General features: G+C 50.3%; 6 protein-coding genes across 6 annotated transcripts; 3 read left to right on the forward strand and 3 right to left on the reverse strand.

Moving 5' to 3' along the window:
* Positions 1-268: 268 nt before the first annotated feature.
* EsH8_II_000497 (DUF2407 C-terminal domain-containing protein) lies at positions 269-1,228 on the reverse strand (the record flags this gene model as incomplete). The annotated part of the gene is made up of 1 exon (XM_083263795.1): positions 269-1,228. The coding sequence occupies one exon, from the start codon at positions 1,226-1,228 to the stop codon at positions 269-271; it is 960 nt and encodes a 319-aa protein (XP_083121117.1).
* Positions 1,229-3,266: 2,038 nt separating this feature from the next.
* On the forward strand, positions 3,267-4,958 carry EsH8_II_000498 (Zn(II)2Cys6 transcription factor; the record flags this gene model as incomplete). Its single annotated transcript, XM_083263796.1, has 2 exons — positions 3,267-3,660; positions 3,937-4,958. 2 exons carry the CDS (start codon positions 3,267-3,269, stop codon positions 4,956-4,958), a joined length of 1,416 nt encoding a protein of 471 aa, XP_083121118.1.
* A 239-nt stretch (positions 4,959-5,197) lies between these two features.
* Positions 5,198-7,626, reverse strand: EsH8_II_000499 (OPT oligopeptide transporter protein-domain-containing protein; the record flags this gene model as incomplete). The annotated part of the gene is made up of 3 exons (XM_083263797.1): positions 5,198-5,395; positions 5,463-6,724; positions 6,777-7,626. 3 exons carry the CDS (start codon positions 7,624-7,626, stop codon positions 5,198-5,200), a joined length of 2,310 nt encoding a protein of 769 aa, XP_083121119.1.
* An 840-nt stretch (positions 7,627-8,466) lies between these two features.
* Positions 8,467-9,964, forward strand: EsH8_II_000500 (FAD dependent oxidoreductase; the record flags this gene model as incomplete). Its single annotated transcript, XM_083263798.1, has 4 exons — positions 8,467-8,522; positions 8,578-8,797; positions 8,865-9,414; positions 9,483-9,964. 4 exons carry the CDS (start codon positions 8,467-8,469, stop codon positions 9,962-9,964), a joined length of 1,308 nt encoding a protein of 435 aa, XP_083121120.1.
* A 6,581-nt stretch (positions 9,965-16,545) lies between these two features.
* Positions 16,546-17,838, forward strand: EsH8_II_000501 (uncharacterized protein; the record flags this gene model as incomplete). The annotated part of the gene is made up of 1 exon (XM_083263799.1): positions 16,546-17,838. The coding sequence occupies one exon, from the start codon at positions 16,546-16,548 to the stop codon at positions 17,836-17,838; it is 1,293 nt and encodes a 430-aa protein (XP_083121121.1).
* Positions 17,839-18,167: 329 nt separating this feature from the next.
* Positions 18,168-19,959, reverse strand: EsH8_II_000502 (polyamine transporter 3; the record flags this gene model as incomplete). Its single annotated transcript, XM_083263800.1, has 4 exons — positions 18,168-18,416; positions 18,471-19,049; positions 19,110-19,559; positions 19,687-19,959. 4 exons carry the CDS (start codon positions 19,957-19,959, stop codon positions 18,168-18,170), a joined length of 1,551 nt encoding a protein of 516 aa, XP_083121122.1.
* Positions 19,960-22,281: the final 2,322 nt, after the last annotated feature.

Below are 22,281 nucleotides of genomic sequence, written 5' to 3' on the forward strand. Positions count from 1 at the left end.
CGGTTTACCCCCCCTTTGTTCGTTGTTTATATGTAGCCACGGGGACATCAAGGCGTTGAAGGTTAGGGAAGTTTATTCCGTGTAGAATCTTTGTGTGTGCGGATACGGAGTTGTCAGGGGCCCTCAAAAGTCCTTTCTCCATGGCCACCAATGAAGCAGATAATGGCCCTTTTTGCTGTCTCTATTTGCGTGATCACATCCTGCCTGCCCAGGATGCCTGGTATCATTGAAAATCACCACCCAAACGCCAGAATAATGCAAGCCCTCTCTACCGATCACCTGAAAAGGCCCTGATGACGCCGATAATGATGCTTAATGTTACGCCAAACCCAATGAAGTCGTGCCAGCGTCCAGACAACATGTTCTCTTCTCTCGATAGCCAGCCCAGGCATCCCAACGGCCAGAAGAACCCTACGATCAGGCCTTCAATCAGCACGTCCAGGATACCGCCCATGGCGCCAAATGCGTCGTCGCCACTCTCGCCACCTTCGCCGCCTGCCCCCGCCGCACCCGGCACGGCCCCGGCGGCGTTGGTGTCGATCCATGCATCCTCAAGCGAGCGCATCGAGTCTGGGCTGGGCATTGTATCCGGTGTATACTGCGTCCCACGGATCTCGCGGAACTGCAGGCGCAGTTGGTTCACCTCTGCAGCTGTAAAGCCGGCATTGAGCAACCTATCGAAACCCCTCGGTGTGGCACGCTGCTGCGCATATTGGTGCTGCGTCCCATGCTGATCCTGGCCCCGTGCATCCCCGGAAGACGCAGTCGTGGATGGTCCCCGCTCAGACGGCGGGCGGAGCGCTGCTTCCGCCTCGGCGGCGAGCTCGTCATCCGTGAGGCTATCGCCGATACTGCAGTTCACGTAGACGCGCGGTGGGGCCGGCTCGTGGGCTTTCGCCTTGCCTTTACCCTTGGGATCATCGGGCCCTCCAAAGACAGCGCCCGGTGTCGATGGGGTCGTGGGCGCCGAAGACGCCGGGGGAGGAGGCGGCGGAAGGGGACGAAGGACGGAGCTGAGGGCGGCCGCGTCGGGGAGGATTTTCCCCTGGTATATGAAGCGCAGGCGGCGCTGGGAGTCGGGCTGGGCGAGGCGGCCGCGGATCAGGTGCTTGAGTGCCGCTACTGTTGTCTGGGAAGGCGAGGGGATGTCGAGGTCGAGATCGGGGAGGGAGGTTGTGAAGCGGATTCGGAGTAGAAGGGGAGGGGTCCAGGGGCGCGGGGTCGTCATTTTGGCGGCATTGTCTTCGGGATTGGTGGTGGATTGGGCGAAGCAAACTTGAGCTGTTGTTGAAGCTCAAGCTGTTGCTGCTTTTGGGACCCGACCCTGGAATGGTGCGGATGACATCGGCATGGTGACGCTTATCGATATCGATGTGCCCGGCTCTATGCATATATCGATAACCAGGGTAGTTGAAAGAGTGGTTACATGCATGCCATACGTTCCTGGCGCAAGCTTTCACTCTTATTCATGTTGACAGAGCAGCAGACTTGCAGACGTTTAGTCTTTTGCTGTTATATGACTTTGAGCTTACAAAAAAACTTTCTTTTAGATTGTTGGAATCTTTTCGGCGAGGCCATTGGTTGTGGCATTTGACTGGATGCATGTCGCCGTAACCTACTCCTCCGCCCTCCCGAGTAACAACCGTAACTCGAACTTACAGACGAATTGATGTCATCAGCTTGACAGATGCCGGTCAAATAAGAACATGAATTGCATTTTTCTCGAACTGGATGCTTACACCAACGGATGAATACCTAGAAGCGTCTCATCAACCACACCAACCTGAACTTTTACGTTCCACATACCACAAAAACAGTCGGGTTCGTTCATCTCAAAGTTCCGCACGCATTGTTCGAATGAATGATTGTTGATAGAAACTCGCTTTTAATCGACAACCATTGCCAAGACGCAATATCCTGACCTGGAGCTTACCGGCCAGTTGCATGATAAACACTCGGTTCATTTGGACTCGAGGGTCCACAACCCCACTTCTTCCGGTTCTTCTCTTATCTTATCAACCCAGCCAAGCAAAAAACGCCACTGTTCACAACTCAAAACGAACTTTGACATCCAAACTATGGGAATCGCTCGAACGACAAAAAGAGATGATCAGTGGGAGGCTTGAACTCCCGGCCTTGGCATTACTCAACATATCAGATGATATATTAGTACCACGCTCTAACCAACTGAGCTAACCGACCTGTTGATTGCTGTTGGTGGCATCGCAAAATGCCGCACATATGGGGCGGGTGGACTGGGGAACCATGGTCAACCCAGTTGATGGTTCTGTGGTGCCACCAGCAGCCCCTCTCTCCTTTCCCTGCCTGGAAGTCATGGACCTGTATCAACCAGCTGGCCCACGATCTTCTTTCTCGATGGGGGGTTTTGTTATTATTATTCAGAATCAGTCCTCATGTGTAGTCCATGGAGGTTAATCGCCTCTTGGGCCTTGAGCCGCTCTCGTACCACGATGTTTTGCTGCGAACCACATTAAACTTGCTACATGCATTCCTGAGTGCTTGTGCTATCTTTCAAAACCCGCCACTAACTTTCTTAACATTTTTGTGAGCTGCCACATAACTTTAATAATTGTTAACCCCTCCACAAGGTGAGTCGCAAACAAGACGAGGACGTGGTGCCTCCACAAGTCATATTGTACAACTACAACGATGTTGAGCAGGTGGCTCAATGACTACCAACGCTGACGGGGTTGCCAACCCTCATAATTGGAATCTTGGCCTCTCATTCCAGATCACTGTCAATTTTGATAAGAAGGGAGAAGAAAGAAAGATGTTAACGAGATCACTTGAAACTTACAAGAGTTAAATTATAGCCTTTAGAATTAGGTAGGTTTGAACCCCACCACTAACTATGGTTTGGCTTTTGTCGGAGGCTAGTTAGTGATCAATCGTCCATACATAGTAGGTGGTTTTTAATTAAACGTAACTTCCTCTGGATTGTTTCCCCCCCTGAAACTTTCCATTTGTGAGTGGAACATCCTGGCAAACTTTATCTGAGAGTCCAAGTGTTGGCGATAGGTGGGAGTTGGAGTCAGGACCCCCAATCGAATTTAGTCAGCCGATACGTGCTCCATTGCACCAGACAGAACCCCTCCCCGGCTACCCCGTTCTCCCCGGAGTCCATTTCATGCCCCATCATACAACCCACTGTTCATTTCAATTCGCGTCAGGTTCTAGGCCTTGTCCAGCCTTCACTCGCCTATATCCATACATATGTTGAGCCTTCACAACACAGCCGTCTAAAAATGCCGCGCAGGAAGGATCCATCCAAGCAGGTGTCTCGACGGAGCCACCGCGGCTGTCACCGGTGCCGTTTGCACAAGATCCGATGCGACGAGACAAAACCTCACTGTGGGCCGTGTACCTCCCGTGGCTACTCCGACTGCGTCTACGCCCAAGTTCTTAAGTGGGAGACTGACTATGTCGGCCGCGCCTTTGGGAGGGCCGGCGTGTGGTCGAAGGCCGGGACGAGCGCCAGTAACAAAAAGAAACCTGCGACACCGCTGTCCACCCTGGACAACTACTGGAGCTTACCCACCCGCGTCCATTCTTTCGGGTTTTTGAACTCATTTATCACCGATTTTGAGGGAGAGGAATCCTGGTCGTCCTCTAGTGACGACACTTCTTCCAGTGAGGGTGGTAAATCGACGGCTCTTGTTCCGAGGATGAACTTTGGCTTTATTAATCAGCCAGTTACGTATATCAAACTCGATAGCCAGGCCGAGTCTCATTTACTCTCTTATTATCTCCACCGGATTTGCCCTATGACTACCCCTTGCGCGAGAAACGAATCACCCTTTTCCGCACTTATCTTCCCCTTTGCCGTCTCATCCTCCTCGCCAGCTCTCATGCACGCTTTATTAGGTCTTGCAGCTTCACATAGAGCAAGAACAGAGAGCAGCTATCAGCCTGTAGCACTGAGCTACTCGGCCAGCGTCATTCGGTCACTCCGCTTGGCGCTTGACAACAAGTCGCCTATTGATATTGCGGCAAACTCGGAGATCCTCGTTCTGATGATGCTCCTTTGCCAGCTGGAAATCATCGCAGAATGCGACAAACGCTGGGTTACACATCTAAAGGGCGCTCGAGACCTCATCAGGTTCAGACGAAATTGTATGACTTCAGATGCCGCCAAGATGGCAGCTCGGCAACAGAGTCCGTGGGAGCAAATTATAAAATTTACAGAGCGATATTTCGCTTTTTATGATGTCATGGGACGAACCGCCTGTGGCGAGGAGCCAATCTTCGGAAACGACTTTTGGTCAACGCAGGAGGACCGACTCGACCTTTGGATGGGCTGCTCACCGCATCTCGTCAGCATCATCGGCGAAATCACGGAGCTTAGTTTCAAATACCATCGTCTGTCTTCTTCCACGGCAGAAGACTGCTGGCGGGACCTGGAGATTCAAAGGATAAGATTGACAACACTTCTTCAACAGCCGCAGCTCAAGAGCGAAAGTGAAGACGAAATCATACAGAACACTGTGGAACTGAAGCGGCTTACTGTAGAGCTGTATCTCCATTCAGCTCTCAATGATTCGACCCCAACTACGCCAGTTATCCGGCAGAACGTGAAGAAGATACTGCGCACAGTCAAGATTCTGCTACAAGCGGATGTTAAGGCTGGGCTTACCTGGCCGCTGTTTATGGCTGCTTGTCAGCTCGATCCCACAGAGGAATTAGAATGGGCCGCGGAAAATCAGGGAGACGACGAAGTGCCCCGCTATGCGCGGCCGTTCGTCTTGTACGCTCTCGACAAGCTGTCAGACTCCCTCTCAAATGTCACAAGGACAAGGTCCGTCATCGAAAAAGTCTGGAAGCAAAGAGAAGCAGCATCGTTTTTACCATCGGATCGACAACTTTCGCCAAATCCCAAGGCGTTCAACGATTGGGCTCGCTTTGTTGCGCCGCTTTGTCACAACATCAGTTTAGCTTGAGACTACTCATTCAAGTAAATGACATCCAAAGTTAGGGGGTCTGCTGAAACCTTTTGTTTCTCAGTTCTGCGCTGTTCTCTCCTCAAGCCTGGTGAAAATGGGGCGTTGATTCGTACAATTTGTCAATTAATTGGGGAAATTATGAATATTTGTGGCTCATCTGCAGGTGGGAATGCTTGCTATTAGCCCAGAAAGTACAGAGGCTTTCAGCTGATATCAGATAACAAAAAAAAAAGTTATCATGACCAGATCGCAGGGCCAAAGGTGCCATTAGCGGGAATGGCTTTCAAAGGGATGCCTTGGCCGTCAATAGTCGTATTTTGGATGTTGTTACCCCACCAACTGAGCTGAACCCCGGGGAAAACAAGAGTAAAGAAGATTACGATGGCAGAAATTGCTAGGCCAGAGTCAAGGGCAGCAGATAGAACATAGTTGTACTGTTGTTACCAAGTCAGTATTTGGACTATGCACCTTGTAGCGAGACTGGATATCTTGAACACTGACCTTTGCCCACCACTGTGGGTATTTCCCTTTGAGCCATTTATTGAATATGAAAGAAACGACGAATGCTGAGGTGTAATTAATGCCCGTTGCGGGGGGCACGTTGCCAGTACCCGCAAAGAAAAGGGGCCAGTGAAGGTATCTCAGAAACTTGTTGTTTGGGAACTTTTTCTTTAAGAAGAATGTCACTACTGGCAGTAGTGCACCAATCCAGAACAAATGAAGGAGACCCGAATAGATCTTGCCAACACTGTATAGTCGAGCGGGGCCAATTGCACCCCAGACAATGCTCGATGAGAAGTTGACTCGTCCTTGCGGACAGGTATAACCATTTGGCTGACTTTCGTGGCAGATATCTTTGACGTTGTTGAGCATCCAGAGGAGGACCGCATTCTGTGTCAATGAGCCAGTGATGCAGGCGGTCAACTGAGCCACAAACAGCGTCCGCCGCGGAATCTTCATGTACAAACCAAGTTTCATGTCTGAGGAAAATATCATGGCTTGGCTGAGTCCCGTGTAGGCGTAGAACTTGAAGATGAGCATGACAATGGGTTTGCCGGGAATGGCATATCCAGAGATGATTTCGCCTAGAACCGTAAGGACATTGCTGTTGAGGTTCGCAACGGCGTAAACACTTCCAGTTGGGATAAGATAGAGAAATGCGAGGCCAAACGCCACGAAAATGCCCCAAACCGGCATTTGCGTATGATAGACCTCTTGCACAATGATTGTCAAGGCCAGAACAATAGCAGTCAGAACGCCATACCACCACCATGGCGCGTCGGGGTATCTTTCAATCAATCGGGCGTGGATATCCTTCTTGCGGCTCGGACTAAATGCTCCTATAATCTCCTTGTAGTGGTTGATGAAGATGTATGTTGGCACACAAGACATTACTGCGAAGGAGATGCCGTAGCTGAGTGCAAACGTGACAGGCATAAAAAGAGGGGAGTATTTTTCGTACTCCTCCACGATGAAGTTGCCGTCTCTGCCAACTACCCGAGTTGCGTTGTAGATCTGGCCGGTATTGTCGTAAGTGTCGGCGCCTGAGAACGGAAGGTATGCTGTGTACCACGTGTTGGTGTAGTAAAGAATTGGAGTAACGAGGGCGAACAGAATGACCCAGCCGGCAAAAACATTGGCTTGCGCCCAGAAAGGAACAACGAGAGGTGAGCCGTTGTAGGCGATCTGGGACCAGTCAAATGTAGTTGGCAAGTAGGCTAAGCCTGTGGACATGCCGAACAAGTTATTGACCACCACGTTGTCTGCCATTTGTTAATAATGCAAACGTATTTATGGCTGTTCCATAAGACTTACTTGGCGCTGCCCAGCAAATGAAGGCAAATGTGCTTAAACCGGTGAAGAGATACCCGGGCAGCCAATACCAGATGAACCCACCAACAAAGATGTATAAGAAAAATCGATATCTGGATATCCTCCAGCCGTCCGCTATCGGGTTCGCCCGTCCATGCAGAGTCTGGAACAAGGCCGCATTGGCCAGGGTTGACGGCCAGATCATGTGTGGAGGCTCGACAATGAAGCGGTAGGCCAGCCCAGCCATACCCAGGCCAAACAGTTGCATCGACAGACCTAAGAGGAACTGGTAGGGAACTGGTGTATGAAGTCCGTAGAACGCTGATGCTTTCTGCGCTTGAATGATGTCTGTAGCCCACGACGGCCCAAACGACAGGTTAGACATGATTGTAATGACGGCGTGCTCCTTGATGTTGAAGTAGTGGTCTGGGTTAATCACGAGGTCCCAACGGCCGAAGACGCGAAACTTCTTCACTGGGAGGATGCGGGCGACGGCACAGCCGACGGGGTATGCGATGAGCTGAGCCACAAGCGACGAGATAGTCACGCCAGGATAACGCATCGAGAAGAACTGGTTGATTCCAGAACCGATCATTGTGAAAAGGACTCCGAGAACCCACATGCGGAGCGTGTTGACAGGCATGGTCGGGTCGTCCGTGTTGGGCACATTCGCACGAACCTCTGGGAATGGCGAGTTGTCGGAGTCGATGTCGAAGTGTCCCTCAATTTCGCCGATGGCATAGGTCATCGCCTTGTCCAGGTCCTCAACATCGTGTGCCTCGACATCCGGCTGCTGGGGTATTTGGCGTGCCTCGGCCAACTTTTCGCCATGCTTCTCAGTCGCGGCTGACATGGTGACTAGATTAAGGCCGGACTCCTGATGTGAACGAGTAGCGGATTGAAATGACTTGATCTGTGCTGCTGAGGCAGAATATGAACCTTCAGGATTCAGTCGACTTATATACCGAGACCAGAAGAAATGCAAGCCCTATCGACGTTGTATCTGCCAGTATCGGAATTTCTCATGGTCACTCACAGGTTTCCGTCGCGATACAGTTATCATCACACCTAAATCCAAGCCCCACAGCCGACATAGATAGGCTTTGGCGGGCGTTTCCCCATGATACACTGACTGGGAACGACCGGGGAGAGGATACTGCGGAAGGTCCAAGCTATCTCGCCCCGTGTGCTGCCAATTAACCGGGGACTATTCCCCAGAGATTCAATTGCGAATCATTGGACGGAAGTGCGCGAGTAATGCCTCGCCAACAAAGCTTGTTTGCAATGCCAGGGGTGTCCCACGTCACACCTCCGAGGCCGGTGAAGAGAGGGGAAAATAGTGAGGTTAAGGGAAGGTCCAAGCCGGCATTGACCCCTGGAATCAGTGGAATCATGTGTAAAGCCGCGTGCTTTAGCGGCCAGGCGCTCCAATAACGGCCCATTAGTTACTACGTAAAAGAGGGGAAGCAGAGTGGCCAATGAGAGGATAACATTTGGGCCTAGTTCATCCTAGCTAGTCCTCCTTTGCGCAACAGCTTCAGAGTGGGAATACCGATTTGAAGACTACATATCTCACCAAGGTCGAATTAACACACATACGACCTGCCAACGCTATTGAGCCGTCTCTAACTTTTCTTATCTCTCTTGTTTATTTCAAAAAGCAAAGCAAAATAATCATAATCATTCGTCAGTCATGGCAGACAGCGACCCATCTTTGAGAAAGGACTCGAGCATCCTTATCATTGGCGGGTGAGTCCGTTTCAAAGCACCTCCAAGTTGAGCAGTTCCAATTAAGACTTTATAGTGGCACATTCGGAATTAGTACAGCATATCATCTTGCGAAGCGCGGGTACACGAACATCAGGTGTATCGACCGACACCCGCTGCCAAGTCTTGACTCCGCAGGCTATGATTTGAATAAAATCATCAGAACAGAATACGAGGAGCCGTTGTACACTAAGCTTGCACTTGAAGCACTTGAAGCTTGGAGACAGCCTGAGTGGAATGGCATCTTTCATGAGACGGTAAGGCAGATCTTGGATTAGTTACTCCTTTGATCGTGAATTGACCTCGCTCATTATTGTTCTGCAGGGTCGCATCGTCACAACCTTAGGAGATCCTTTGGCCGAGAAGCACCTGAAAGAATCTTATGAGAACCTCAAGAGGGCTGGGCAAGCTGGCAGTCTCGAGTTAGTGGAAGGTAAGGAGCAGATCGCCAAGCATGTCCCTCAACTTCGCAACGCAAATGGAATCGAGAACTGGAAGGGACTTTGGAACAGTCAAGGAGGCTGGGCCCATGCGAAAAAGTCGCTCGAAAAATGGGGTCTGGCCGCCCAGGAGATGGGCGTCAAGTTTGTATCCGGGTCTGAAGGCACGATGACTGGACTGTATTTTGACAGCACAGGCGAACTTAACGGAATCAAGGTCGCTTCAGGCGATGTTGTTCGCGCGGAAAGATACATTCTTTGCACGGGAGCAGCTTCACCCGAAGTTCTCCCCGAGCTGTCGAAGGAGATGTGGACAAAATGCTGGTCTTTGGCCCATGTGGAGCTAAATGACGAAGAGGTCGCCCAGTGGAAGGGGATTCCCGTTGTTGACAACTTCGAGTTGGGGTTTACCTTTGAGCCAGACCCAGAAACCAGTGAGTTATTCCAAATGGGATAGGAAAGGGAAAGGTTTACGTTCAAGTCAATGCTTACGGCTTTGCAGAGTGGATGAAAATCTGCGATGGTTCCCCAGGCTACCAGTACCGCGTCGGCACCTACACCGATCCTTTGGGCAAAGTGGAACACTACTCAATTCCTCGATACGCGAGCGCACACCCCGACGACGGGATTCCGGATGAAGCGGCTAAGGCCATCAACCGCTTTATCGATACTGTCATGCCGCAGTTCTCTGGACGGCCATTGCTTGGAGCAAGGGTTTGCTGGTGCACAGATTCGCCCGACGCCCACTGGCTAATTGACAACCATCCAAAGCACCCGTCTCTCCTTCTGGCAACTGGTGATTCTGGACACGCGTTTAAGATGTTCCCGATTATTGGCGACTACATCGTCGACGCTTTGGAGGGACAAGATAGGGGTTTAAGGAAGGAATGGAAATATGGCAATCGAAAGTCAAAGCCTGTTGCTACACGACCAGGCACAGAAGTGAAAGATCTTAGAGATGTACTTAACTTGAAGGGTATATAGAAAGAGCCAGTATCATGCTAGCGATACTAAAGCGGGCAGGCACTGGGCTATTAACCTAGTAAAGGGGTATATGAAGAGCCATCCATCCTCACCCCCATGATATTTCACTATCTCTGTCAACCACAACTACACAAACGGAAGACAAAATCATGACTGCTCATAAACGACGCTGGTCTCTGTTGTCACCCTGATCCCACTCATACTAGCCACCCTCTGAGGCGTCTTTGACCGGCTGCCTTCCGCAACTGGGTGTATATCATCGCCACTGCCAACAATGCTCGCATCCGTTTCCTCTCTCTTATACTCGATAATTGTCTCGCGATGGCCTGTGCAATCATTGCGAAACGCACTGCCCGACCAGAGCCTCGCAATATCTTCGTTGGACCCTGTTTTTGGCATCTCACTCGAGGACAGGGAAATTTCGTCGTGCGAATGCAGCTTGTAGGCCTCTGACTGGACGTTGCGGCGCTTTTTATTGTTTTCGATTGTCGTTGAATAAGGCATAGATAACTGGTAGTTTCGATGATTGATATTCGAGTTTTTGGATCTGGAGCCGGTGATGTGCGTGGTGACAACCATTGGAAGGTAGCGTACAAAGAATGGTTTTAGGGCCGGGACAGATGCGCAGATTATTCCTGCGTTGACTTCGACAGCCGCCCAATTCAACTGTTTGTCAATGTCGAACGTGTAATCCTCTGTCTTGAATAGCGGCGGAAGGAGGACAGTGCGTCTAATGGCACATATGCACACGCTAAGCTTCTTAGTATTGGACCAATTTTGAACATAGCAGTAAATTGACTTACAAGCCACCAGTGGCAAAGAGAAGGATCAGAGATATCTTCTGCCGCCAAGCCATCTGCAGTGGAATTATGATCTTGAGTGGAAGGACCAGACAGACGATGTCCATTATGATATTGGTCGCACTGAGAACCAGATAGACTATGTTCTTGTTGATGCATGTTGCCCCCGTTCTCGCCGAAAGATCCCACGATGCCTGAACTGGACTGCAGCTGATAATGATCAGGAACAGGTATGCCAGCGCGTAAGCTGAGGCGAAGCCAATGAGAGACTTAGTCACAGCCCTAAACCACCGATCGGGTGAGAGGCGCAAGTAAAGGATAAGGAGAGATAGCTTTGCCGCCGTAACACTGAGGGAGTAGACTGCTATTGCAACCAAGCTATGCTATACGTGATGTCAGAATGAGATGGCGACGATGCAATTTGGCTCGAATGGGAAACAAGAAGTAAGCGACAACATACAAGTAGAAATGGGGGCGAGTAATCTGCACGCTTGACCTGCCATAAATGAACTCCCACGCCAAGCTCGCACACTGGCCAAGTCAGTGAAGCACGTAACAAAATCAAAGGCGAGAAAGCCCACATTTGACGGTGAGCCCATAGAATACGATGGCTAAAGCTAGTGAAACACCAATAAGGTCTTGAAGTAGGCATCGTTAGCATCGAGAAGACTACATAAGCAACGCAAACATTAGCACTGTTCAACTCACAGTCATCTGGGCCGAGGGCTCTCCCAACTAGAGATAATCTTGTGAAGACCCTCAAGCTCACGAATATCAGGGACAAGGAGACTAGCACGCCACCTAAAGTCAGAGCTCCAGTAGTGACATTGCCATCGTCGAATCGCCCATGACCTTCCGGCGGCTCAGCCATGTACTCAGACTCGGAAGAAGCCATGTGCACATGAACGGTGAAAAAGTCGCCAAGACCAAAAAAAAAGAATATTGCGTTAAAGCGACTTAGTACTATGAAGGACGCATAAGCAAAATCGAAGTCAAAAATAGCACCCGGGGGCCTGGGTTGATTAAATCATGTGGGAAATCATGTTTGGGCCTCGGGCATCCCTTCGAATGCTGTGCCACTCCACTCGGACATCATGTAAGGCCGGGAGAGAACCCGTGCTAACAAGAGATTGACAAGTAACATCGTTGCAGCTTAGAGTGCATTCTGTCGCCATAAATTCATGTCCAGGCAATCCATGAATAGCCAGAGTGGCGGGCTTGCCATGCAACGTCCATACTGTCTTAGAGCCCCCCACTTGGAGCCCTGTAGGTAGTGTATCAGAGGAGAAGAAGCAAGATCTTGTCTTAAAACGATACCATCGGCTAGCCATTTTGGCGTAAATAACTGACAGATCTGGGTGGCTGTCTAGCTTCCTTGGGCGGTTGGCTGGGGTTGGGAGTTGGGAATCAAAAGTAAGCAAAGGCTGACGTGTTGGCGTTAAAAGAAAAAGAAAAGAGGTAAAATGATCCTGCAGTCGGCTGTAACACCTTGGTCCAATTACAGCTCTAGTAATATCTACGAATCCTGATTCCTTGTCCAAACCCCATAATTCCACAAAAGTGGCCGAATCAGAGCCACATATGCACATGAGGCAGAGGAACAGAAAAGAAACGATCGTGACGCCCTGGTCCAACAGCTACCCGCTGAGCCAACGGGGCCTAGGTCCTCCTGCAGCTCACTTACGTAACTTCAGTATGGGCTTGGGCATGCAGTTGTTGTCCGATGGGATCTGTCTCCTCATTTTTAAACAATAATCTCATTTTAGAAGATTTTTAAGTCCAAATTCATCAAACTTCCAAGTCACTTAAAGACCTCCTCTGAGCGTATCGTGCACAAATCGATATTGGCTTTAGTAAATATTGGCGCAAGTATTTTGATACTGTTTGATTCTGTCGGATCTGCCATCATGCAGCAAACAGAGACGTACAGCCGAATTAGGATAGTTATTTGGCTCGGCTTCTCGGCCGTACCGCAAGCATTCCTTCGGTAAACCATGTTGCTGAAACAAGGCCGAGGAGACAAGCAACAGACCGAGTAATGAGCTCCACCATTAAACAAAGATGCTATTCAGACACCAACAAGTGGCAGTCTCTTGAGCAATTAGGAGTGGCTGCTTCGATCTATGACCATCGAGACATCCCGTTTTCCTCTTGGCAGTTGGCGATTCTTCAGCTGACAGTTGTATGACATTGCCGGGACTCGTCTCCCAGCAATTCGCTAGCAAAAGCTTGCGTATCCTCGTGGATTCAGGGAGCAGCTCAGCTTGTGGAGTTTCTCATTCTCAAGGCTGACGAGTGACGCCGCCTGCTTGGGTGGCATGAGTCTTGCAGTTCATTTTGTAGCTTTGTTGATTTCCCTCATCGACTCTTGAAGTGATAATGCAACATCTTGGTAAAATAATAACGACCCTCTTGCGTACTAGACCGTTAAATGAATCATGCCAGGGTTGTTCTTATGTGCTTTCATAACTCCGGTTGTGTCTCCATGCGTGAAGATGGATTCGTGCTCGGAAGATCGACGCCATTGAAGCTTTTTCTAGCCTGTTGACTTGAGATATACCCTTCAATGTCTCCATTAATACTGCCTCCAATATCGGGTATATGAGCCATCTGCGGTGTTACCGGGCTTGTTGGCGAATGCTGAGGCATACTAGGCGTCAGGTCTCTTCGGCCGACCGAGTTGACGGTTGCTGCTGAAACTGAAAGTGGCCTGCGAGAGCCTTGACTAGTATATCTCGTCGTACGTGAACTTGACAACAGTGGCCGAAGAAGCGGCACACACGCGCAGATGACCGCTGATGTTGGCTCTGCAACGCTCAAGATAACTAGCGGAACGACCTCGTAGTATAAGTCGTTATTACTGGATCCCAACGGTAGGGTGACAATTCTCCAGATTGATATCACACCGGTGCTAAACTCATGTTAAGATGATCATTATTTAATCGGTTGACTGCAGTGCTATGGCGTCCACTTACAAAATACCAACCCCGAAGCTGGCTAGGAGACCAAGTTTCTGCGATGTCCCCAGAGGAATTCTAAACACAAGCGCTATAGGCAGTATGAATATGATAATATCTGTTGCAAGATTCAGGGCGCCACTGGTGTAACCGAGAGCTAAGACTTCTCCATTTGCGGAATTTGGTACGTAATTAGGTTGCAATAAAGGCCGCAGAACCATGCCTCCATGAATCGACATTGCTGTCACGATCAGAAAGACGACGACCAGAAATATGTCGCAGAGGAGTTTTATATAGGGCAGGGCGAAGGCTCGACGATATTGGAGGAGATAGGTCGCTTTAGTGCTTGCGCAAGCGATCTGGTACAATATAATCGTCGACACCATAAACTATAATACACGTCAGTGAAGGTTTGATGGCCAACATACGTGTGAGCTATTTTACACCAGCTTCATGCTCCATCTGATACATCGTCGTAGTCCAAATATGTGATCCGAGGATGCCGTAGATCCCATCTAGTGGAAGGCAACGTTAATAAACGTTCGAATCGCAGTAAAAGTGTTGACAGTACTTACCGCATATTAATACAGTAGCTTGCGCAACGACGAGAAACTTTGCTGGTTATTTTTTGTGCATACCATGCCAATGCGACTTTTGCACTTACTGAAGAAAATATAAACATTGAATCGTCTAGGCCCCATGCTCTCAAAACATAGCCTCTAACGTATATTCGAATGGCTATGAAGGCCGTGACAATGCCGAGGAACATGGATGATATTCCAAAGACGAGGGAACGCCTGCTGTCTGTTGGCCGGGACTGGAAGGGTATTGAGCCTGGCACCCCAGGTGTCATCGTCGCGTTATTCATGCTCGGCGTAAATACGAGTCCTTACGAGCTAGATAATGGACAAGGACGTTTGGTCTAATAAGAGGTCGACAAATTTTTATCTTCTGTAAAGATTTAGAAGCTTATATGATCAATAAAGCTTTCAAGCTTTTGATCTGAATGCATGTCGAGAGAACGGTTGAGATGCCGGCCTGACACTCACAAAGAGGTGTTGAGTCAGCAAGAAGGAAGGATTAGAATTAGAAAGGATCAAAAGACAGCATATTGGAAACTGCCCACAAGATGGGCAACATATAAAGCCATATTTGGGTGCATGTAGCTATTGAGTTCGCGCCATCTTTTGGGGTTGACCGGTTTAGGGAATGGGTCTGTCTTAGATTGCTGCATATGCTGCACAAAGCCACGCACATCTGCGTTGTTGGCCCGGATGCGGTATCGAATTAGTGGTCTGGAATGTTTCTTGATGAGTTCGAATCTGCAAAAAAAAGTTTCTGTGTTGTACACGAGTACTACGCCCCGACCCCCAATTCCTCATGCAGCTACATTCTGACATCCTTTGTCTTTTTGTCCTAGATTCTTGACCATCTCGGGATCCTCGATAATTTCTACTGCTGGATAAGACGCCCTGGATCGCCAGAAAACTTTTATGGAAATAAAGCCGAAATACCCTTTTGCCTCACTGTGATGCTTGGGCAAGTTGATCGATGCTGCAGATAGCGTCATGGCCATCGGAAGCCTTTAGGATCAGCAATGGTCTGGCTCACCCATTTATCACAAGCTGAGGTGGGACAAAGACGATCCATTTTACCCTGTCAAATTTCAGATGGTGTATTTGCCTCAAAGAATGCTTTGATATTGCTGCTCAATTGTGATGCGCTTGTGGATTGTATCAAGCTTCAACAGGAATGAACATATGGGACGCAGTCTCATGCCAACACGCGAGTTATGCACATCATATTCTGGCATCATCGGAGAGGAGGCGAGGGTTCAACGGGGCTTCCCAGCGCTAACTGAGTACCTCAACATTCCGGAGAAATAGAAAGCCAGACCGGTCACTAAAACGCCAAGAGCTATGCAAACTCCTGCTGTCAAGGGCTTCTCATTCCAGGGGCATAATGCAGCACTTGTTCAGCAGTCTATGATGGATGCTGTTCAGTTCGAGGTGACAGCCTCAGCTTGAACTTATCACAAGGCGTGATCCTCGGAGAGGACTCCGAGCAAGAATCACGGTTAACTGTGGGGAAACAATGTACCGGTAGTGACATCGACCAACGGGTTGGGTGGAGTACTGGGCTGTGTCCCCCGCAAAATACTGGAGAGCATGTTACCGCAGCGGAGTTATCCCCATTCGGTGTGCCGGCGACCCCAGCATTCGAATTCCGAGATATATCAGGTCCCTTTGAAAAAACAAAAAATAGGGGTAATATCTAGGCCTGCATCATAGGTGGTTCAACAGGACAGAGGCCTGAGGGGAAACGGCCAAGACAGATGTGATTTAACCGGCCAAAGTATGCTCGATTCTTTGGGAAGGTCGATATGCTGTCTATACCAACGTTTTCCACCCACCGCGAAAATCCAGACGTTGCACGAATCAATTGACGTTCTTATGCATAAATAATCCGGGAATGCCTCAAATGTTGCTGTTGTTGCATGTCATCCGTATTCCCAGTCACAAACACCCACAGCACTACGCAGTTCGAAGTGTATCGTTTTTAACCACCATGCGTAGGAACAGCATGCACGAGTTCATGAGCCTAGTAGCCGCCCTTGTTACACAGTCGGTTGCAGATGAATCAAGTCCCTGCAACCAAGTCATTTCTCGAGACGTTATCGTGGTTGGCGGTGGTGCGGCGGGAGCTCATGCCGCCGTATGGCTGCGCGACCACAATCAGAGTGTGATTGTCGTGGAAAAGGCTGACCAACTTGTGAATCACCTTTCCCCTCATTTGTTTCAGTCTTCGTGCCAAATAATCTCGGATGACCGTTGTGGCTGTGGCTGCTGCTGTTGCTGACTATGATACCCATTCCCAGGGTGGCCACACCGCATTCTACAATGACCCGGATACGGGCAAGACAATCAATGTTGGCGTTCAAGCCTGGATGGAGTACAAGGGATCGTTTGATTTAGCAAAACGCATGAATGTGTCGACGAATGGGTCGATGCAGTTCTCCACGCTTGAGTACAAGTATGTCGATTTCAAGACAGGCCAGCCAGTCGCCGACTTTACCACGCCTGCGCCTGAGGATATGTATTCCGCCCTGCAGAGATATCTCGCTGTCCTCGAAAAGTACGAGGACATGGTTCTGCTAGGCTTTTTCAACTTCCCCAAACCAGAGTCCATACCAGAGGACCTGCTCATGCCGTTCGGCCAATTTGTCAAAAAGTACGACATTGCGGCTGCTGTCCCCCAGATTTGGGATTCCACTGCCCAAGGGCTTGGCGACACCATGAACGTGCCCACCTTGTTTGTGGTTCAGGCTTCCGGAATTCCCATGGTCCGCGCGTTGCTCGGCACCGCCTCCGCGGCCGTCCCGCCGTCTGGCCGGTTGTTTGACCTGTACGAGCGTATCGCCGAGTTCTTGGGCAACGACGTACTATACTCGAGCACCGTCATCTCTGCAACCCGACACAGCGAGAAGGGTGTCTCATTGAAAGTGAAGGTCGACGACGGTGAGCTGATATGCATAGACGCAAGGCGACTTCTTATTGCCTTTGAGCCCACCACTGAGAATATGATGCCATTTCGTCTCGACGAGACAGAGAAGGAGGTCTTCGAAAGGTTCAATTACACCACTGTATACGCTGGTATTCTCCGGCACTCGTCGCTGCAACTTAGCACTGCATACTCAAATAGATCGCCGGCCCCTGGATCCAGCAACTACACCGTCTTCCCTACCGCCTCGCAGTTCGGCCGCATCGACTACATCGATGGCACCAAAAACCTGTTCCAGTTCACGGCCGTCGGCACCGCAGATGACACCTCAGAGAGCATGCAGAAACTCGTTGGCCGGTCCACCGGGGCCATGATCGATGCCGGCACTATCCACCCATCCAACGGCAACCTCAGCTTTGCCGCCTTCGCGAACCACGGCAAGTTGCACCCGCGTTTGACGGCCGATGACCTTCGTGCCGATTTTGTCCAGAAACAACTTGGACTCCAGGGCCACCGTTCCATGTGGTACACGGGCGCTGCCTTCTCTGCGGGATTCACAACTGCCTTGTGGGAGTACAACAATGTGCTGCTACCCAGCATGGTTGAGGGGATGTAATGATGCTCGAGTCTCGTCCCGTCGTGTTGTCCATATTTGAAGGCTCTAGATTGAAAACATTGGAGAAATACTTAGGAGCTGAAAGATATTTGTCACAGGTTTGTAATCTGTCATATATGAAGAGTATGTTCGTGGTCAATTGTGACAACAAAGAAGTATGCATACAATGTTTAAATTACAAGTCATAAGGGTTGGGCTACTGCCACTGTTCTCCGCACCTCTAATGCAGATTATACTCTATCCCCTATGCCGAACGCCATTTTTGATGCCATCAAAGTGCTAAACCTGAACGCCGAATGCAATGACAGAACCGCGATACAGTTGGTAGCTCACAAAACCTTCTGAAACCTCCCGCGAATGCGCTCACCGAACAGGTAGAAAACAAGTGGGATAGGGACCAGACCAACAGAAATGAAGCCCAGCAAGCTGTTGCCCCATCCGAGGCCGAGGGCGTTGTACATCTCCAAGCCTCCAAGAGGAAGAAGAGCACCAGCCAGGGATCGGAGAACAGCCAACGCGGCGGTGACAGAGGCTGCGTAGCGAGGGTAGGTATCAAGGAGGTAGTTCTGGACGCACATCTGTTGCAAGAGTTAGTAAAGTCATCGGGTTACAGTCTGAATTGTTCGACATACCATGACACCCATGAGACCAGTGCTGAAGATTACAACGCCAAGCATGGGAACAATGAAGTGGACGCCCTTCTCAGTAGTCCAGCCATAGATGAAGAGACCGATGGGCAGAACGATACCGCAGGGGATGGTAAGGACCGGAGTGAGGCGAGCCTCGGGCTTGTGCGTGAGGCCTTTGGCCTTGTTTCTTATGACAATGGCGTCAGTGAGCATGCCGAAAGACACAACACCAATCATCATGCCGATACCGGCAGGAAGGAAGGTGAGGCCGATGGTTCCTTCGTCAAAGCCGTACTGATCCCTGTAGACGAAAGAGAAAGTCGTGATGAGTAGGTAAAGAATGCCGTAGGTGATGGCGACGTAGAGAGCCATCAAGGTGACGATGGGTGTGAGGAAGAGAAGCTTAAGGGGGCGGATGATGGCCAGTTTGAACTTTTCCGCCGTGTTGGACTCGGTCTGGAGCTTGCTTCTAAGGTTTTCGTTGCCGGTCTCCTTGCGCAGTCTCGCTACCTTCCGTTCCAGAAGGACGGGGGCATATGTTTCCTTCATAAACAAGAAAGAGATGGGAATGAAGATGCCACCCTGCAAACCGTGTCAGTAAGGGTTTGCAGCCATGAGCCGGCGATGTGAGGAACAACTTACAACAATGGTAACTAGCCAATACACCCATCTCCAGCCAGCAGCCTTGATGAGATAACCGCCAGCCACAGGTCCAATACAAGGGCCAAGCAGGGGTCCTAGAGCCCACGCAGACATGGCCCGTCCTCTCAACTCAATCGGCATAAGGTCCGCAATACTGCCACTGCCGATGGTAATAGGCACCGAACCGGCCAGACCCATGAGAAAGCGGAAAGCCATGAGCATGGGCATGTTCTTGGCCAGGGCTGATCCGACGGTAAAGCCTGTGAAAAGAACGTTGCCCCAGTTGTAGAGCAGTGAGCGACCAAGAACCTCGCTCATGGGGGCGACGAGGAGGGGACCGAAGGCGAAGCCAAGAACATAGACGGAGACAACAAAGGTGGCTGTTGTGGCGGAGGTCTCGTTGAATTCGACCATAATCTTTGGGATTCCGGGCGCAAACATGGACGAGCCCTACGGAGAAGGATGTCAGTACTCGGGGACGAATGGGAATAATTGTTTTGCGGCGGCTTACGAGTGGTCTGCGAACCGTTAGCGAGCGAAAAGGTTATGTTGGTAAAATGGATTTAGCTTACGTTACGAATGTCAACATCGAAATGAGGCCGACATTGATCCATTTCATCTTCATGGGCCAGTTTTGAGGATTTTGGGGGTCATCAGGACCGTCCCAGTCGACGATGTTAGGATCTTGTTCCTCTTCCTTGTCGGCATTTTCTCTGTTTCCCGCTTCGGCACCAGAACCAGACTCCGGCCGGATGGTTGCGCCTTCGAGGTCGGAGGCGCTGGTGCTATTAATTCCTTTCTCGACGTCCACATCCCTCGGGGTAGAATCTGAGGACCTCGGGTCCGCCATTCTGTGCTGACTTGAGGATGCTGAGACCCGGAGTGATGTGTGTGTGCGTGCGTATGTGCGTATGCGCGTGTGAAGGTCGATCGATATTGGGTAGATTTTCAAGGTGCTCCAGTCTTCGTCGTTAAAAAGATCTTCTTCGCGTGAGCCTCAAGAAAGATTCTGGAACTTCAGGCAAGGGGAAAACAAACATTATATTTATCGTGGGAGAGCTACAAGCAATGGGACGTCCCCCCGGCTATCGAGCGAGAAGGGGGGATGGACTTCTCCGAGAATGCACAATATTATGCACTTCTGGCCCTTGCGCTGCCCGTTCGCCTGGTATTGCGCTCCGTTGCCTCTGGGCAGGACTCCGCACGCCATCGTAATAGAAACCGAAAGCGAGAAACCCTGTCAATGCGAGCGCGAGCCACCCAACCGATTGGACGACATTGATGGGCGCAGGGATGCTTCCCTCAAAAACTAGACGGGCTGGAACTTTTTGATGAAAAGGCGGCAATGACATGGCGGAACACGGGATGTTTGGTGGTTCTTGGACAGGGCCTCTGCTCGCTTTCTCATTCCATCCGTTCTCCATTCAGCATGTCATTCGAATTTTTGGTGCGCCTGGGTTGGGCTTTCAAAATCTGATCATTGCCAAGCAGGCAAGGACAGATGCCAAACCTTCGGATGAGCCACCCTGAGCTTGCGCCAATCTCCGGCGATTATTCTGCTTGTTAAATCCGGGAACTCAGAGTCTCCCTCGATCGTTTCTCCGTATGTTTGCTTGCCAGTCCCACGATATTGAAAGATGTCCTGACTATCTTTGCCAACTGACTGCGACGGACACGTGTTGCCACGAATCAGTACCGAGAGCTACCGGGAGACGAGTACGACACACTAAAATCGGGCAGTCTCACAGACACGTCAAGCTTTGCTGGGCAGCCTTTGTAGCTTAGAAACTGGCGTAAGCTAAGCGGCGTCGCGTGGTCGTGATTGACTATCCCGAAAGCGTCCCTTGGCTTTTCGTCCCCTCGTGCAGCGCTGGGGTCATCTGGGCCCGGGGCTTGCATAACTGCGCCGGAGGTTGCATAATTCGCTCCGGAACCAAACGCTCCCGCCGACGGCCCCCCCCTGCGGGGAAATAAAGACTTAAAATTGGCTGCCCGCCAGCCAACGATGCGGACCCTGCTGCAGCAACGGGCTCTTGCAAGAACCCGCTGGCTGATATGAACCCCGTACCCCTTGAATGCAAAGAATCCGACAACGAGGGAATCGGGGTTGGTTGCTGCCAAGACTAGCTGAGCGGGATTGGGGTTACAATGCAGCTAGGCAAAGCAAAGATCTCGCCAGCATGCAGTAATTAGTAGGTGATGGCTATGTCTGGTCAGGGGCGTCGCCCAGTACTTCCAATTCCCGCATCTTTCAAATACGCGTATCGGTATTCAAGATACAACAAGATGTTGCTGTGCCCTTGAACTTTACGTTGCATGTGGTGTGGTTTTCTAACTGTTTCTGTGTGGTGCACATAAAGCCTACTTTTCATCCCTAATTACGGAGCAACCACCCATTGTCACAATTAGCGTAATCTGGAGGGACGATGTTGAATCTTAGCGGATCAAGAAGCGGAGCATCCTGGGTCATCCCGGGCCCGTCCAACACTGCCTCCTCGTATGCCCTCGGTTTCGGGACTCCAGCTTGTGATTTTTTGGGTGACTAAACTGATGTGCGACAACGTGGGGGCTCGGTGCCGGGCCGGTCATGGTCGATTCAAACCCGTTAAGCTTCTGTTGAGAGTGGCTGTCAACGACGGACCCTGGGAATTTCGACAATGAGGGCGATGATCTTCAATGTAACGCAGATCTTCCGATGTTACGCAAAAAATAAGCAAATGTTGTGGATCTGACAGTGTCGGTTTCGCTTAGGATCTTGCATCAAAGGGAACATCGCCTCCTTTGATACCTTTTTCAGTCTTCAGTCAACTGTTCCTGCTTTCCAACAGACCTTCATGAAACCTGCTCCTGCGTGTGCAGTTAACCAAAAACGACCGAATCTTGGTGCTTGGTTTTGAGTGGGTTCTTGTGCACACTCGGGGCAGGCAGGGGTGCAGTCCAAGATCTTGGCTCTTCTCAAACTCAAGTTAGTTCACTAGGAGCCGCCAACTACGGATGACGTTCAACGCCTCAGCTCCCAAAACAGCAACTGGCCTAATTACCGGGGGAAAAAATTCGATAAGACATCATCCATATTTCCGGTTCATATTTTTTCTCGAGCCAATCGGTTTACCTGTAACCTTAACCATGAAACTCATCAATATCACTCGTCAATCTCGCCACGCCTCGATAT

The sequence above is a fragment of the Colletotrichum jinshuiense genome, chromosome 2, assembly GCF_051148585.1.
Source record: "Colletotrichum jinshuiense chromosome 2, complete sequence".
Classification (NCBI taxonomy): domain Eukaryota; kingdom Fungi; phylum Ascomycota; class Sordariomycetes; order Glomerellales; family Glomerellaceae; genus Colletotrichum; species Colletotrichum jinshuiense.